This window comes from Vulpes vulpes, chromosome 12, assembly GCF_048418805.1.
Source record: "Vulpes vulpes isolate BD-2025 chromosome 12, VulVul3, whole genome shotgun sequence".
NCBI classification, from domain to species: domain Eukaryota; kingdom Metazoa; phylum Chordata; class Mammalia; order Carnivora; family Canidae; genus Vulpes; species Vulpes vulpes.
This window is the reverse complement of record NC_132791.1, coordinates 56,079,092-56,098,977: the sequence shown is the minus strand read 5'-3', so window position 1 is coordinate 56,098,977 and position 19,886 is coordinate 56,079,092. Positions and strand designations below refer to the sequence as shown.

General features: G+C 35.5%; 1 protein-coding gene across 1 annotated transcript in view; it reads left to right on the top strand.

The window, feature by feature from the left end:
• Positions 1 to 19,886, top strand: part of ADAMTS19 (ADAM metallopeptidase with thrombospondin type 1 motif 19) — a 227,368-nt gene that overhangs the window by 152,630 nt on the left and 54,852 nt on the right. Inside the window, exons 14-16 of the mRNA XM_072728643.1 lie at positions 4,349 to 4,476; positions 7,911 to 8,031; positions 14,066 to 14,146. Coding sequence (XP_072584744.1) covers positions 4,349 to 4,476; positions 7,911 to 8,031; positions 14,066 to 14,146 — 330 coding nt within the window. The remainder of the gene's footprint in view (positions 1 to 4,348; positions 4,477 to 7,910; positions 8,032 to 14,065; positions 14,147 to 19,886) is intronic.

The window sequence follows — 19,886 nt, the reverse complement described above, 5'->3', positions numbered from 1 at the left end:
ACAGTACAGGAACAGAGTAGGCACAGACTAGGTTAGGTGAATGAATGATGTGCCTTACAGGAATTTTCAACTTGATCTGTCTTGGCCTCTCTTCTTCTTCTTCTTCTTCTTTTTTTTAATTGGAGTTCAATTTGCCAACATATAGCATAACACCCAGTGCTCATCCCATCAAGTGCCCCCCTCAGTGCCCATCACCCAGTCACCCCCACCCCTCACCCACCTCTCCCTTTCTACCACCCCTTGTTCGTTTCCCAGAGTTAGGAGTCTCTCATGTTCTGTCTCCCTTTCTGATATTTCCCACTCATTTTTTCTCCTTTCCCCTTTATTCCCTTTCACTATTTTTTATATTCCCCAAATGAATGAGACCTTATAATGTTTTTCCTTCTCCAATTGACTTATTTCACTCAGCATAATACCCTCTAGTTCCATCCATGTCGAAGCAAATGGTGGGTATTTGTCGTTTCTAATGGCTGAATAATATCCCATTGTATACATAGACCACATCTTCTTTATCCATTCATCTTTCAATGGACACCGAGGCTCCTTCCACAGTTTGGCTATTGTGGACATTGCTCCTATAAACATCGGGGTGCAGGTGTCCCGGTGTTTCACTGCATCTGTATCTTTGGGGTAAATCCCCAGCAGTGCAATTGCTGGGTCATAGGGCAGATCTATTTTTAACTCTTTGAGGAACCTCCACACAGTTTTCCAGAGTGGCTGTACCAGTTCACATTCCCACCAACAGTGCAAGAGGGTTCCCCTTTCTCCACATCTTCTCCAACATTTGTTGTTTACTGCCTTGTTAATTTCCCCCATTCTCACTGGTGTGAGGTGGTATCTCATTGTGGTTTTGATTTGTATTTCCCTGATGGCAAGTGATGCGGAGCATTTTCTCATGTGCTTGTTGCATGGCCTCTCTTCTTACTAAATATTCTCCTTGGGATAATATTACTTTATTCAGTAGGTTTTGTTTATCATTAATATGCTAAAGGACACAGATATTTATCTCCAACCCAGGTCTTTCTATCCTGAGTCCCTTCATTGCTTACCCATCTGTTGCATGGACATCTCCACTCAACATCTCATCACTTCTAACTCAACACACGCCTTGCCTTTCTGTCTCAGTCCTACCATGTGCTTCTCTCACAGCACTCTCTCACAAAGAATGGCATCATGATCAACCTTGTTCTCACTCGCCAGAATCATTCTTCCTCAGTCTCCATCCATCTGTACTAAAGCAGCAAGCCCTATTTTTCCCAGCCTTTCTGCTGCCAGTGTGTTTCCTAATGATTGCACTGTTTCTAACCTACATCCTCAAACAGCTCTCTCCCTTCTCTCTGACCACAATCTTCTCCAGCCCCAGCTCCTCATTTCAGCCAGACTTGCCTTTTCAAGGCTGGATCTGTCAGCCACCGTGCCAAGTAATACCCTTCCATGCGCCCTACTGTTCTCAGGACCAACCTCAAAAATAACTGCCTGGTTTCTAAGGCTGTTTGTGTGGCCTGCCCCTTTACCTTCTCTCACCTCATGTCCACCATTCCCTTCTATGTTCTCCAGCACAGCCCGGCCAACTTCTACTCCATCCCTCATATACATCATGCTTTCTTATATCCAGGCCTGTAAACATCCTAGTTTCTTGGCATAATTCCTTTTATTTCTCAAGCTTTGGTTCCTCTTTCTCTCTTTCTCTCTCTCTCTCCATTTATTTACCTGAAAAATGCCTGTTGATTTTTTTTTTTTGACTCGGTTTATGTCAAGCCCTCTAGGAAATAAACAATCCCCTGATCCTCCAAATTGGGTATTTGCTCCTTTGAAGCACCTCACAATACCCTTTTATAGCAGATTTTAATGTGTCTCTATTCTCCTTATTGTCTGTGCTTAACGAACAGACTGGCAAATGTTAAACCTCTGATAAATATTTGTTGTGTAAATATGAGTATATATACCATACCCTCTGGTTGTAGAAATGATATGACTATTCAAATAATGCAAATAATCATCTAATCCTATCTCTGCCTCTAATTGGCTGTGCAATTTAATAATATTAAATTCACTTGAAACCTCCTTGTTCATAGGTAAAATGAGAGGAAACAGATACCCTCCAAGTTAAAAAAAAAATTAGAATTGGATGGGGGACAATTTAAAATATTGAAGCCATTGGAAATCACAATTTTGACAGCCCCTACCTCTTATAAAGTGTTGTGTATCATCAGAATGATCCATAATAAATATTTATATAATTAGTAGGTTAGCATGTTTTATAATTTTGCCACACATATCAATCAAACACATCAGTCCATATGATGAGTAAAGTATACAACAGTAGTCTTCATGTATTATATAGCACTATGGAAGAAACTGAAATGTATGATTCTTTTAAAAACCCCAACTTTTAATAACATATGACACCTTAAAATGCAAGGGGCTATTTCTGTTATTCTTATGTAATACATGAATCTATGGCTAGGAAAATTAAATACAGGGTGTCAATGCTGTAGTGAACAGTTATTTTTAGAGGAAAAAAAGATGCATGGCTTTAACATTCAGGTATTTCACATACACTGTGCTGAGATTTGGCCGAAATCCATGTTTAATGCATATCTTGGAAAGGGCTGGTCTCTTAAATCAAGACAAAGCCTGCCTGCCAAGTAAGTACTGGCATGTTACATGGATCACTATAATGTCACAATCTCAAGGGTATACTCCAGGAAGGAAGATTGGTATCAAATGTTTATGTCATCTGTAAAGCACAGTGAATTGACAATATGTTGTAAAAGGAGAAATAGAAAGACTTTTATCTGAATTCTTGCTTGGAATGTGAATGGAATTTTCTAGATGAGCTCCTTTCCACATTATTCATATATATAGCTTGCTTCTCTCTTCAATGAAAACTCCAGAAAGAGAATTATATATATATACATATTATACATATACATGTACACACACACAGAATACCACTTTTAAAGTGTTGCAATTATAGCAGCTGTTTTTAAGTCTAAAGATATGACATAGTAAGCAGTCATCGAATAAACATAACCTACTTTGAGGTGTGAGAGCATACTGAAATGCTTTATTGCGGCTTATAATGGCATCTTAAAGGAAAATTTCAAAACCATGCGCGTTGAAGGCCATGTTCCAACTCCCCAGAATTGTTCAGAGCAGTATTCAGAAGCCACATGTGAAAAGTGTTTGAAATGTTCAATTCTGAAGGCTCATTTAACTGTCTGTCTTCTCTTTGCAAAATGATACCCTGTTCCATGCCTCTGGCTGTTATTTGGTATTTATAGAATCCCATCAGCATACGTGGAACTTTACTGAAGACATAAGCGAAGATCAGTGTCAAAGACTGTAAACTATTTTCCATTCTATTTATATGAGCTTAATAAACAGTAAAGGGCCTGGCTGGTATCAAGCCAATAGAGTAGTAATGTAGCATGGAAATTGCTCTGAAGTTTCAGATTTGGATAATTCTCCTACTGGTGTTACCAAATACTGCAGTTCTTCTGTAGGATGCTTAGAAACAGCCCTTTAAAAATATTTTGCCACTCTTGACTGGCCTGATTGGCAAACGTTTTAACTCTACGCATCCTACCTTATTGCTTAATGAAGCACTGAATAAGACTGCCAGTCATCCAGAAATTCTTTAGCCAGAACAGCCTTCCCGTGGATATCAAATATACCGGTATGCTTTCTGAGTAACCAATGGAAGAAATTGAGCACTTCAGCACTTTTGAGTTCCAGTGGATGTTCTCATGGGATTGTGTTGCATTTCTACATGTCCTTGTAATGGACAATTTTAAGATAATTGCTCATCTTAGAAATTCTTCTTTCTACGTTTAGTAATTTTTCGTTAGAAAATGCCAAATGCATAGGATTGAAAATTAGTGTATGGGAATTTAGAAGTGACATATCCAGTAAATCTTCATGAATGAAGTAAATCTGAAATAGGAAGAAATTTGATGTGTACTTAAAGGGGAGTTCATCCCAAAAGCTATGAGCAAAAAATGTGGTATGTAAAATATTTTGGGGCAAGAATAATTGTCTTGTGTGTGGTAGAGGTTTGATGCCAGAAAAATAATAAATGATACATTTTGAAAATAATCTGAAGACATATTTCTTAAGAAGGAGATATTCATTGGATATCTATTTTTTCCCAGACATTTTCTCACTTACTGCTCATAATAACCACTATACTACTATACTATAATTACTACTACATTACTCAATTCAGAGCAAATTATATTTTTTACTCAACAACTGTACTGAAAAATAAAGCTGGAGATAAAAATATTTATGCAGTAACTTTTGCTCTTTTTTTTTTTTTTTTTTTTGTCTACTCTGTGTGTAGAAAAACCATGTGCCTTGTTTTGCTCTCCTGTTGGGAAAGAACAGCCTATTCTTCTATCAGAAAAAGTGATGGATGGAACTTCTTGTGGATATCAGGGATTAGATGTCTGTGCAAATGGCAGGTGTCAGGTAAGACATTCCAGAAGGGAGACTGTATGTGCTCACAGAGGCTTTGAGCAGCTGCACAGTATAATGGAAAGGTCTGCACCAAGTCTCAAAAGCTGTGACTGTAGTCCTGACTCAACTGCCATCTTGAGCAAGTCTCATGGGCTTTGCAACTCAATTTCTTCATGTGAATAATGAAGGGTTTGGAATAGATAATCTGTAAAATGCATGACTAGCTCAAAGAACCAGACATTTTTTTTATTCTGTAATATACATATTACTCATCTAAAATGGCATTTCTGTCAAAATATTCCAGACCCAAAATTCAAGGTCTCCAGTTCTCCCTATCTTGTGTCCAAGGCTGAGCCATGTGGCAAAAACCTATAAAATCTGTCCTATTACTCTTAATATTAAAGTATTTTCAACATACTGGACCAACTGATTTTTTAAATATATATTTATATTATATATATTTAAAATATGATTATTTAATTTTAACATTTAAACATTTAATTTGTTCTTATCTTAAACATTTCATTCTTAAACATTTTATTTGCTCTTATCTTTCTTTTTGAAAACAATCTCCATTTACCACATGCATTTATGCACTCTTCATTTACCTTTAGAAAAGTAAAGCAAGTATGACAGCATAGTGGGAAGATCAAAGGCTAGAACTACCACTATCTCGGGTTGGCTTCTCCTAGAGAGATCAATATGCAGATTTTTTAAAAAGATTTTATTTACTTACTCATGAGAGACACAGAGAGAAAGGCAGAGACATAGACAGAGGGAGAAGCAGGCTCCCTACGGGAAGCCCGATGGGAGACTCGATCACAAGACCCCCGGATCACACCGTGAGCTGAAGGCAGATGCCCAACCACTAAGCCACCCAGGTGCCCCAATATGCAGGAAGATTAATGCCAAGTGTTTTCATGATCAACATCCATGTTGGGAGGGGAAAAGAAAGTGTTGGGCAGAGGTAGAAAGGGGGCTGTGGTACACTCACAACAGGACCTCAGCCCATCCTGTGAGGAGCCTTGAAGCTGGGATGGCTCTTTAGAGTTGTCCTTATTTGTGGTGAGAAAGCCAGGCTTTTTTTTTTAACCCCTGAAATCTGCTAGTATCTGGATGCAAACTGCACCAGAAAGGAGATGTGCCCTTGGTAAAGGCAGTTTTCTTCAGGGTAGGTAATTTCTGCAGAAGGCTGATGGCTGATAAACTTCATGGACATGGGAAGGAAATAAATCCCTTAGTTTTAAAAGAAGTATCCGTGGAAGAGTGCTGACTCCATGACAGCCATGAAGAAACTATATTCTTGTGAAGTTCACCTGAAATACGTATGCACAGGTTAACTAGTCTGTCAGATGAAGTTGTTAGACCAATAGTCATTGACTTTTTTGTATAATACCCTCCTTTGGGAATTTGATGAAAAATTTCCTTTTTTTCCCCCGTAAATCCATGCCTTTGTATTCGTGCACATGCACACATACAAGCATGCGTATACCAAAATTTGAAAACAATTTCAAGGTGTAGGTGATCAACCTGTGTTCCAATAGAAACCTCTAGAAATCTGGGTAAAAACTTGGGTACAATATAAAACTTAAGTGCTTTCCCAGCTCTGAGATCTTATATTTTGCCAGCATGCTATAGAGTTTAAAGCACAGAATCATGTAATATCACTGGCATAAGAAGCAGTCTTCTAATTACATTTTAATTTCCTTTATTTTTTAATAGCCTATGTCAGCAACCTGAAAATTTTCATTTTCCTGTAAAAAAGAAACATTGCTATCATTACCTATACATATTTTGTTTTCAGACCTGTATGCTGTGCAATTAAAGCTTTTAACTTTATCATTATTGTAAATCTGTTAGTGTATGTCTTCAATGAATTTATTTTTCAAAGAATTATATTTTCCTATATATATATGCCAAATTAATATGCATTAATTTTAAAATGCATGATTGTTGAGCCATGACATCATGTCTATCCCTGGCTTTTATTTTAGGTTTACGGACTTGTAATATCCTAGTTATGAGGGAAGAACTAATAAATTAGTAGGTACTAATTTTTTCAGTCATTTAACTGCTATTTATTGGGTTTATTGTATTTGCCAAGAAACAAGCCTAGGGATAGAGCATTATAGTTGTTTTTATCATTTCAAAACCACTCTAAACTCTACTCTAAATTTTTCCTCATTTGTACATACGTGAGAGATTTTTTTTTCCAGGTCTTTTGATGGCTCCTGCTTAGTGAGCATTTCCTGTACCTTTGCTGTATTTTGAGAATTTCCTGTGGTGGCTGCCACCTCTTTCATCCAAGACATTCCCTTTATTTCTCTCTGAATATGCTTTGATTTGCAGTTCAAACTACTCCACTAATGCATTGCTTTGTCAACCTCTTGTCACTGATATATCTCCCTTAATAAAAGGAAAGAATGCTATAATATGCAGGTTTAATGTGATTTTTCTTTCTCAGGGTATTCATCACACCACTGCATTTTGTAATCTGCTTACTTCCCCCACCCGAACACCACCACCACTAACCACAGATTTTAAAGGACCTGTTTTGGTCACGTTTTATTTATATTTTAAAAATTCCTCTAAAATAACTGTAATGTTATAAATGGATGTATTATCAGTCTCTCTTGCAACTCCTGATTAAGGGTAATGGAATAATTGCACCATTTATTTCTGATGATATTGACATTAAATTTTGCCCTTTGAGTATGCACAGCTTTGCAAATTGTAATCATATTTTCTGAACATCAATGGGAGACCAACATTATTCACTAGAAAAAAAAGTCAATGATTTTATTTCAGAAAATTCATATTAACCTAATTCCTCTGGAAGCAAATTAGAATGAATTTCCTCACTGTTCATATTTTCTTATAGCAGCCGTGGGGCTATAGGTTGTGGAGCAGCCTTACTCACATTCATGTGTTGGATGCCAAAGAAGATGGGGATAGAAGTTTATTTGCTGAACTGTAGTAAAAATAAATATTTATGTTTGGTTTTCACAAAGTTAATATTTAATATTTAGCCTTTGTTTTGCAACCACCTTAAGAAGTGAAGCCTTCCATATAATGCAGTGTATCTGTTCTATGTTAAGTAGAATGAAGTAGATTAAGAATGTTATGTTTAATAGAAATGTGATTTCCTTTAGGATTATATAAGTTGCATCTGTCTCAATGGTTTTCCAAATTGCTTTAGGGTACAATTTAATTCTTAATATGGGAAAAATACTCTCATCACTATCCTGCTATTTGGTCACTTTACTGATGACATCATTTGATATGAGTTTGCTCTATTGGTTTGCACCAGAGAATATAACATTTTACTAGTTTGTCAATTAAATATATCTAGTCTGTAGATACTAGGTTTGTTCTAAATTAGTGGTTAAAAAAGCAGAAGGGAAGAAAGACTCACTTTATGATCTACTGTCAATCTTTTGTTATAGAAAGTTGGCTGTGATGGTTTATTAGGGTCTCTCGCCAGGGAAGATCACTGTGGTGTGTGCAACGGCAATGGAAAATCATGCAAAATTATTAAAGGGGATTTTAATCACACCAGAGGAGCAGGTAATTTTTTTAATTACTTTTTCAAAATTATTAATCTTGCCAGTCTTTAGGAACAGAACAACTGAAGTTGACTTAGAAGTTACAGAGTTACAGTTGTGACTCCCTAATTGAAGACTTTTGTAATGGGGATTGAGTGATTTTTTGTGATGACATATGATACATGTGACATGAGCCACAGATCCTAACAAGCCTACGTCCCATTAATGTAAATATGAAGTCATCTGTTATGCATTTCATATACTGGAGCAGAAAGGGAATAATCTAATTTGCATTGGCTAGTGTTACCAGGTTTCTATGGACCTTATTCTCCAATGCAAAGGATGATGTCTAACAGACAATAATGATGTGTAACAGCCTGGATCTGCTATATTGAGACATTAGTCTTCAGGTTTTCAGCATTAGTTGGTTTTTTCTTAATGTCCTTATTCAGTGTGAAGGAATAAAATTTTGGAAATAGTCTGTAGCAGTGTAGCATAGTGGAAATGATAACAGGGGACAATATTCCAGATACATTAATAGTGAGAAGTAATCCTCTCTTGTATCTTCATCTATAAATACTGGTACTCTGGGGATGTGAGAATGAAATGACCATGAATGATCTATGTAGTGTGAGTTTTAAAGTGATCCACAACACAAAGTGATAGTTTCTGAACTGGAACATAGTAACCCACAAGCTTGCATTCCTCAAACTTACTAGGAGTAAACAGACATTTACTTGTATTTTACCTGGATGTCTTCTAAGCTATCTTTAGTATTTATGATTATATTTTCATCATTATTAGTATACTTATATTATACATCTCAGCTTTTTCCTATTTTAAATTCTTTTCTTACTTAAATATCATAAAACCTGAGACTTAACAATGTTTTAGCTTGGATACAAAGAGCAACCATTTGCGTTTGAATAATCAAGAAAACAGGGTTCATTCTAGATAAAAGAGTCCTTCAGAAAAGAAAATTAGATACAGCCCTCTAAAGTTGAATATAACCTTTTGCAAGACCCCAGCAGAATAAAAGATAAATGAGCTTGAAAATCTTGAAGCCTAAAAATAACTGAGGCCCAGGGTAAATTGCAGATCAAAATCTCAACCTCCAAAGCTGTGAAAAATGTGACAGGTCCTACAAGTCAAAATCTGCCAGAACTCATTTAGAAAAGTCATACTTAGCTGTAATAGCCTCTCAAACTTTCAACTAAGAATACAGCTATAATAAGCTTTGGAGGGTGATTGGAGTGAAAGAGGGTTTACAGTATAGAAGTTTAAATGAAGTCTGAAAGACCAAAGAGATTTAAAGATGTAAGAATTTTTTAAGAATATTCTTGCATGATTATTTAATATGCATGGAAACAGTTCACTGAAGATTTCTGATACACATTCAGCATTGACATCTTTATTTAGTTATTATGATACTTTGTTTTTCCACTAAGCATAGAAAACAGAAATACCAGTTTAAAAATCAGTGATGCTTTTCATTCTGACTACAGTTGTGTGAGTACATTTCCCCCTAGATTTCTCCTTCAAATCTCCTTTGTTTTTATTGCACATTGAATTCTACTTTTGTTTATTTGTTCATTTGCTATTGGTAATTCGTGTTAATGGAAACTATTATTTGGAAAATGTCTGAGATGCCTAAGAAACTGGGAATATTGGAGACTAATAATGTTGCTTTTTCCTTCCAATTCTATGCTAATTTCACATGACTCTCAAGGAAGAGACTAGAATTGTTAGCTGGGGTCATAATATCTGTCCTGTGGGGTGTTATCCCTACCTGTCTCTCTAGCATCATCTCACATCAACGTGCCTTTCCTTTCCAAATTTCTACAGTAGTTCAAACTAACCATGCTCCCTCTAGCACCTTGCATGTAAAAATATGGTTCTGTCAGCTTTGTCTTCGCTTTGCTGGTTCATTTTTAGGTGACACTTAGATCTCAGTTCAGATGTCACTTCTTCAGTGAGCACTAAACAACCTCTACCTCCCATCACTAACAGCTTGTTTAGTGACACCATATTTGTATCCATATGGTGAGGCTCTAATCACATTCTTAAGTTTACATTTACTAGTCTTTCTTTCCCCACTAGTCTTTGAGATCAATGGGAAAAAGTCTCATGACTGTTTTTTGTTTAACACCATATTCCCAATGACCAGCATAGTGTATGATCCATTAATGTTTATTAACATAAATAATGATGAAACATTATTTTTTAGTAGTTTAAAAAGCAAAAATCTGTGTAAGTCCTTAATTATATCATGGGCTTCATCTACTTGTGACTTCAAGAATGTTGTGTTCATTTCTCTTGAGACAATTTTATCCTTATAGTTTATGGACTTCCTAGAATTTCTTGAAGGAATTGCAGCCTTATTTGGTCCAGTTGGCCATGCACACTGTATATATTGTATAAGTAACACATGTGCAGACACATGTGCATGTTTTCAATCCCTGTGCTCTATTTAGAGTTTGCTAAATCATTTTTGTTGGAGCTAGAAAATAAACTTGAGGAGTTTTTTTTCTTAGTGCATTTATCATGCCTTTCATTTTAACTGCCTAGCTGCAGGATCATTTTTAGAGGAATTTTAAAAGATAAGTTGTATATTTGGTTGTGGAACTAGATAGTTACCAATATATACTAGGAAGAAAATGGACATAAAATGTGTTATTCTTAGTAGAAGAAATGATGATACTGATCCTGTATAAGGAACACATGCTCATAGACTTTTTGTTTGTATGTTTGGCACAGCTGTAGGAGAGTTATAGTGTTATGTATTCTATTTTATGAAATAGTAGCAGTGGGTCATAGCTGGAAGTGCATAGTGAAATCACACAGATCTGAGGTCAAAGCTGTGATCAGCTAATTACTGTGACAAAGCACTCTTGAAAATGATATTTTTTCCCACCTATATTCTTATCTATCAAATGAGAAATGTAGTATCTACCTTGGATATTATCATTACAATTAAATGAATTATTTATGTAAATTTCCTGCACTAGTGTCCTGCACATAGCAGTTGTTCAATTGTGACATTTGTCATTATTATTACCACAAAGATAATGATTGGTATTGACATTTTAAGAGGTCTGCTTAAGACTGAGATCTCTGGTTATTAAGTAGGATGTTCCTGTAACAATGCTAATTATTCAATATGAGGATCAAATTTATGACATTGACATCACAGACTTTATTCCAACTTGTAAACTCGGCAATAGCCACTCTTATATTCACTGATTTAAATATATGTTAACTAACTAGAATTTAAATAAAAACTTGAAAAAAAGTGCATTCTTAATTGTGCTAAATGACTTATTTACTGAAGATATCTAGGCCCCCAGTCACGGCTATCTCTCTTCAAATGTCTGCTCGGTATTTCTCTTCCTCTCTTCTTTCCTTAAACTCAGCCTAACTCATCTGTTCTTTAAGCCATTCCAGTTGAGTAATAGAGAATTGCTCCAGATAGAACTATCAATTTAGAAATAACTATTGTCCTAATGTACAGCAGACCTCGGAGTTTACTGCTAAACCCAGATAGGAATGCACTGTTACTCCCTCTACTTCCCTTTCTCTACTCTTAGCATTCTAAAATTTAACATCTTCTCCAGATACTTTACTAAATTCCTTTGCTCGGAGACTAATAGTCACTTCTTGATTATGACAGCCTATGTGTTTTCCTTAGTCACCTTTCTTTTTGATTTTTGCACAGCTTTTAACACAGCCGAACAACAGCTTCCCTTGAGATAATCCAATCCGAAGGATCCCACTGCACAGAAACGGCCAGATCTCCTTCTTGTGATTATTCCTCCTCTGGATTCTTTTTTATTTTCAATCTATTGAAAACTATGGCTGTCTTAGGTTGAGTCCTTCACTTCTCTTTCCTCAATTTTCTCCAGTTACTTTCATTACTGATGTTAACTGCCTCACAAAAGTATTCCACTCGCCTGATGTTTGTCTGGAATTCCAAGTGTTCCACAATTCTTGGTAGATATTTTACTAGGTTGTTATACTGTTTAATTAGGTACAAATTGCAAAGTCGAATTTATCAGATAACTACCAAAACTTGACTTCCATGTTCTTACAAACTATGGCTACATTCTCGCATAAGTAATAAGAAAGCATTGTGTTCAATGTTTATTTCCCCACTTACTATTGGTTGTCAATTTCAGAATTTTTTTTTTCCCCAGTGCCCTCTAGATTTTCTTCCTTAATCTAGCATATTCCCGGGCTTTTACAGTAGCCTCCTGACACTGTTATCCACAATTATATTGCTAGGCATTCTGCGTATGCTATCACATAAAGCTTCTCCAAATCAGTGTCTAATTACCAAGTTCCTTGCTATATAGAATGTTCACTAGTTTCCGATGGATCAATTCAATGTCTTGGGCATACATTCAAACCCTCTTTAACAAAGACATATTCTAACATATTCTCCTTATGACAGAATTCTTTTATTTATATGCTACAAAAATATTACTTACTCTCTCACTTTTCTTTTCATTCAGTGAACTCATCCTTTTTCTATACATATCCAAATCCTGTACATTCTTCAGGGACAATTCATCTATTTACTTCCTGGTGAAGCTTTCCTTGACTCTCTGAAATGTTCTGTGAATCAGAATGATTCCAGCTGATGCCAGTGTTTCTCAAACTTGAGTAATGTATATAACAATTGAAAAGGAAAACAAGAAAAAATCCCACTTCTGTGTGTTAAAAATAACAGTGAATCCTTTTGAGTGATGATGTGATCGGGGAAGGAAGGCAATTGAAACATTGGTTTATATTCTTAAGAAGGGAATTAACCATATCATCTTGCATTTGATCTCTTTTACATAATTTTGGAAGTTTTTTTTAAACTCATATTGTATAAGGTATTTTTGCCTTGTCTTTCCAATTTCATTATGAGCTCATTAAGTGCCCAGATATTCTTACCGTACTTCTATGTATAAATCGTCAGTGAGCATTTGTTTCTATTTTCCTGCCTATTTTGTTCATGTATCAAAGTATATTTATATGGTTTGGTGTTACTAAAAATGGTTAAACTGGATAAGCAGTGTTCCCTAATGGAAATTATTATTCGAGGAACACATGCCTCAAATTCCAGCCACTGCCACCAGGTGGAGCATATGTTACCTTTGGGTATATACCAATAATTGTAAACAGTTTCAGGAATTCACATAACAGATGACAACCCTGGGATTGGTTATGGTGCCTTTTTAAAATTAGCTTTGAAGTTGGACTTTGATCAGATGTATGGAACTACTCAAATATTAAGAATATTAAATATTATTATGTAATAATTTAAACTATAACTATTCAGCCATAATTAGGTATCTGCTCCATCACTGTTCTGCACTAAGTGAAGTCTTAATTTTGACTTCTTCTGCAAACTCTCTTCTGTCTCACTTTATCATCTTACTTCACTTTGAGTATTACATTCCTAACGTCTGCTGAAAAAGCTTTCCTAAGAAACACCTAAATGTGTCTTGCTCGTAGCTGTTTGACATCTTTCAGGGTGATGCCAGATTGCTTGGTATGGCCTGACACTTACTTGTCTCCAGCCCCAGTTTTAAAACCCTTTGTTAATTTTCTAAGGGAGTATGTGGTCTCTCTTATCCTATATTCAGCCACCCAGGACCTGATCCTGCCAGCTGCATTTCCTCCTTCCCCATATATTCTAACTTAAAGTTGGAATTTCATGAACAAAATCTAAGGTTATTTGCTTTGTTCCAAGATCTTCTGTGTTTCTGAATGGGCTGTACCATTGTACTTTTTTCCCCCCCTCATACTTTATATCAGCGAGCTTTTCTTTTTTTTTACATAGCACAATTACCTAATTGCCCTTAATAGCACCATAGACTCAATATCTTTCCAAGAAACTTCTCCATTTGAAATTATGACAACTTTTATATCCAACTTTTTTCTTTGTGTATGTATTGAAATATCATAGCGAAAACCAAAACCAAAAGAAAAAAAAGAGGGCAAGTCAATTAAGTAAAGAGATCTTAAAAGAACTCATGATTTATTTCATGTTTTATTGACTTTTACAGGTTATGTAGAAGTGCTGGTGATACCTGCTGGAGCAAGAAGAATCAAAGTTGTGGAGGAAAAGCCGGCACATAGCTATTTAGGTAACCTGACACAGAGCCAATCCAAGTACGAGCCCCACTCTCCCTGCCCTGACAGTTCTATGATGAGGAGGACATCAATCTGTTTCTAGTTACATGTTTGAATTTCCCAGGAAGCACCTCTTGTCATATCAAGTAGGAATTTCTTTCCTTCTCTCCTGGGGACTTACCAGAGCAAAAGCAATCTGGTTGTCTATGTTTTTGGGAGAGTATAAATTATTTCCACATGTCAGTCCATGTTTAAAAAAAAACAAAAAACACAACACTCATTGGACGATTTAGATATATATGCACATATCTATTTCATAAATATATTTATTTCATGTATACATACACATATATAAATACATATTCATATTTATTGCATGTGCAAATGCACATATGTGTGTGTATATATATAATTACTTTAGAAATAGAAAGTCTTGTAGGATTCTTAAATTCTGATATACTGAATGGACTTACTATTTCAATGGGAAATGATGCTGTCTCTTGCCTCACTTCAGGTATTTTCATCTATGAAGAGAGTATTTTAAAATTTCAAATATTGCATGTGGAGGGATCCCTGGGTGGCGCAGCGGTTTCGCGCCTGCCTTTGGCCCAGGGCGCGATCCTGGAGACGCGGGATCGAATCCCACGTCGGGCTCCCGCAGCAAGGAGCCTGCTTCTCCCTCTGCCTATGTCTCTCTCTCTCTCTCTCTCTCTCTGTGTGACTATCATTAAAAAAAAATTAAAAAAAAAATATTGCATGTGGAAAGAATTGTCTCGGTTGTTTCAATTAAGCCAATTAGCAATTTTAAATATATAAAAGAAAACAGTTGCCAAAATACATACTGTTTATATATCAAAATTACAATGCAATTAAGTCATGTGAAATGATCGTCTCTAGTCATGGCATCCCCGGATAAAGGGATCTAATGTGATTAGGCCGGATAAAAGAGAAAAGATTCTCCCAGAATTTAAACATTGTATTTATATTATCTTTAAAGAAAGCCTTCATGTCTTTTTTTTTTTAACAGAAATACTGTTCTCATTATTCTTTCTCAAAGGAAATAATATCCCAAGGGGAAACACTTTGTACATGGAAAATAACCCAATATTACATGATTGTTTCTACTTTGCAATATTAAAAATAGTCTACTCTTGGACTGAGTTATTTTTCTTATTAGGGTTTGCTTTCTAGGAGTAGGAAAATATGAGGAAAGGGGACAGCAAAAGAAATCCTTTGTCATGTGACACATTCATTTGTTTGTTATTACTAATTACCAGTTTCATCTACTTTTACCTGCTAGGTTTTTAAATGCATTTTAAATACAAGTTAATCATCCCAGATATCCAATTTGAGATTAAACTAATACCCGGTTTTTGGAGATACTTTGCAAAACCTAGACAATTTCAGGACATTTGTTCAGTAGCCAACAATTGGCTCTTACACTTGGGAATATGTTTTCTTTTTCCCAAGCTGGAAAGGAATATAGATGTCTCAAATGGAATGTTCTCATGTTCTATAAAACTCTACGTTGTACTATGATTTTTAGTAACTTAACAAATGTGACTGAAAAACCAGCCAATTTTATAAATGGGACATCTCCATGCTCTAATACCTTAATTCCTAGGCCCTTCGACAAATTCAGTCTCCTGGGAACTCGGACAAAGGGAGTTACTATAAAGTCAGCAAATGCCCTCCATAGTGACACATCAAATGGTCACAATTCATTAAATACTTTCTTCTTTTGACTTATAAGATGTGAGGCTCCCTACCTCATTGGATGCTCAGTCTCTTTTGATGGATTCTCCACCTCTATGTGTTTTCCATATGTTCCCATACTGTGAATTTCAAGCCTGTGCCCTTCCCTCTCCCTTGCTGTACTGTCTCCCTAGGGAATCACATCCAGCTCCATTGCTTTACATGTTAATTGGATGCAAATTATCTGATTCTCATGTACATCAGAAATAAAAAGTCTAAGTCAACAATTTTTATTCCATTCCATGCTGAAACTTCTTCCTCCTTCACTTTACCCTGTTTATATAGTCTGTGTCACTATATTAGAGTCTCATGACTGCTATATCAAGTACCACATATCTGGTGGTTTAAAACAACAGAAAGATATTCTGTCACAGTTCTGGAAGCCAATATCGTTTCACTGGACCAAAATTCAAGGCATTTGCAAATCTGTGCTCTGTCTGGAGACCCTAGGGGAGCATGCATTCCTCGCCTCCTCCAGCATCTGGTGGCTGCCAGCATTCTTTTGCTTGTGACCACTTCAGTCCTCCATGTGTATCTGCCTCAATAATGTCATTGAATTCTCTTTATCTACCTTCAAAACCCCCTCTCCTACCTCTTATAAGGATATATGTGATTGTATTTCAGATGCACTTGGGCAATCCAGAATCACCTCCCCATGTCACAATCCTGAATCTCATCTGCAATGTTATTTTTTTTATTTGCCATATAAGTTAACATTCATAAGTTCCATGGATTCAGAAATTGATTCTGTTTTTTTCCCCTTAATATCACTTGTTTTTTTTAAATTATGGTAAAATACCCATAAAATTTACTATCTTAACTATGTTAAATGTATATTTCAGTGGGTTTGAGTACATCACTGTTTTGCAACCACCACCACCATCCATCTCCAGAATTGTTCTCATCTTGTGAAAAAGAAGCTCTGTGCCCATTAACAGTAATTCTCCATTTCCCTCGCCTCCTATCCCCCAGTAACCACCACCATTATGCTTTCTGTCTTCATGAATTTGACCACTCTGCCTATGTGGAATCATATTCTCTTTATGTGGAATCATAAAGTAACTTTCTTTTGTGATTATCTTATATCACTTAGGATAATGTTCTCAAGATTTAATCATGCTGTTGCATGTGTCAATATTTCCTTCCTTTTAAAGGCCAGATGGTATTTCATTATATGTATATACCACATATGGCTTATCCATTCGTTCATCTGTGGATACTTGGGTTGCTTCCATGTGTTAGCTATTGTGAATAATGCTACTGTGAACATGAGTATGCAAATATCTCTTCAAGATCCCACTTTTCATTCTTTTGAGTATATTTCCAGAAGTAGAATTGCTGTATCTTATGGAAGTTCTATATCTAATTGTTTTAGGAATTGCCACACCCTTTCCCACAGTTCTGTACTAGTTTCCATTCCCACCAATATTGTGCAAGAGTTCCAGTTTCTGTATATTCTTAACAACTCTTGTTTTCTCTTTCTTTTGGCAATAGCCATCCTAATGGGTATGATGTGATATTGCATGTGGTTTTGATTTGCACTTCCCAAATGATTAGTTATGTTGAAAATCTCTTCATGTGCTTTTTGGCTATTGATACATCTTTGAAGAAATGTCTATTCAAGTTCCTCATCCATTTTTGAAATAGGTTGTTGGTTTGATTCATTGTTGATGATGATGATGAGTTTTAGGAGGTCACTATATATTCTGGATATTAACCCCTTATGAGATATATGATTTACAAATATTTTCTCCTATTCTGTTAGTGGTGTCTTTTAATACACAAAAGTTTTTAATTTTCATGAAGAATGTCTGTTCTTCTATTACCTGTGCCTTTGCTGCAATATACAAGGAGTCACTGCCAAATTTAATATTGTAAAGCTTTTGCTTTATGTTTGCTTCTAAGACTTTTATGGTTTTAGAGCTTACATTTAGGTCTTTAATCTATTTTGAGTTAATTTTTGTAGATGGTGTTAGTCAAGTGTACAACTTCATTTTTCTACATGTGGATACTTAGTTTTCTCACTACCCCTAGTAGAAGGACTTTTCTTTGTCTGTTGAATGATCTTGGCACTCTTATAGAAAATCATTTGGCGACATATGCAAAGGTATATTTCTGAGGTCTCTATCTATTCCATTTGTCTATATGTCTGTTTTTATGTTAGCAGCACACTGTTTTGATTACTGTAGCTTTCTACTAAGTTTTTAGATCAAGAAGTGTGAGTCTCCAGCTTTGTTTCTCTTTTTCCAGTTTGTTTTGGCTATTCAGGGTTACTTGAGATTCAATATGAATTTTAGAATAGGTTTTATTACTTCTGTAAAAAAAGGCCATTGGAATTTTGGTAAGGATTGCATTGAATTTGTAGGCCACTTTGATAATATTGACATCTTAATAGTACTAAGTCTTCCAATTTATGAACCTGGGATTTGTTTCCATTTATTTATGTATTCTTTAATTTCTTTCAGCAGTGTGTTCTGGTTTTAATTGTATAAGTCTTTCACCCCCTTAGTTGAGTTAATTATTCTTGATACTATTGTACATAGATTGCTTTCTTAATTTCCTTTTCAGATTGTTCATTGCTAATTTGTAGAAATGCAACTGCTTTTCTGTGTGTTGGCTTTGTATCCTGCTACTTTTAAAACAGACTATTTTGTACATGTGTGTAAAATCATTAAGGTTTTCTACATAGAAGATCGTATCATCTGTGATGAAAAATAATTGTATTTCTTCCTCTCTGGTTTGAATGCCTTTTATGCTTGTGAATTCTGTTTGATGGTATATGGTTGAGAATTTTTGCATCAGTGTTCTTTTTTTTTAAGATTTTATTTATTTTTTCATGAGAGACACAATGAGAGAGAGGCGAAGGCATAGGCAGAGGGAGGAGAAGCAGACTCCATGAGGAGAGCCCCATGTGGGACTCGATCCCCAGACTCCAGAATACACCCTGAGCCAAAGGCAGATGCTCGACTGCTGAGCCACCCAGGCGTCCCTGCATCAGTATTCTTAAGGGAAATTGATTTCTAGTTTTGTTTTTGTGTTTTTGTCTAACTTTGGTAGCAAAGAATGAATTAGGCCTCATACTGTGAGTTAGGAATCTTCCCTCCAATTCACTTCTTTGGAAAATATGAGGATTGATGTTAGTTCCTTAAATGTTTCATAGAATTTACCAATGAAGCCATAACATCCAGCACTTTTCTTTTGAGGGATATTTGTGATTACTGAATCAATGTTCTTACTAATTATAGATACTTTTAGGATTTCTTTTTCTTTGTGATTCAGTCTTGGTAAGTTTTGTGTTTCTAGGAATTTGTACATTTCATTTATCTAATTTGTTAGCATACAAAAATTTAAAATGTTTATTGAAATACAGTTGATGTACAATGTTATATTAGTTTCAGGTGCACAGTATAGTGATTCAGCAGTTTTATACTTTGCAGAATGCTCACCATGACAAATGTAGTTGCCATCTGTTACCATACAATGTCTTTTTAATATAATTGACTTTTTTCCCCATGCCGTACTTTCGATTCCCATAATTGACTTATTTTATAACTGGAAGTTGGTACCTCTTAATCCCCTTCACCTATTTTGCCCATTCCTCCACCACCCACAGCCAGCAGTTTGTTCTCTGTATTTATGCAGATGTTTGTTTCTTTTTGTTTGTTTTAAACTCCACATATAAATGAAATCACATTGTCTTTCTTTGTCTGACTTATTTCACTCTGCATAATACCATCTGGGTACTGTTGTCAAAAATGACAAGAACTCATTCTTTTTCATGGGTAATATTCTGTTATGTGTGTGTATTTATACATATACATTATATATACATATATATACACACATACAACCATACACACACACACCATATCTTCTTTACCCATTTATCAATTGATGGACACTTAGATTACTTCCATATCCTCATTATTGTAAATAACGCTGCAATAAACATAGGGGTGCAGATGTCTTTTTTAATTAGTATTTTCATTTTCTTTGGGT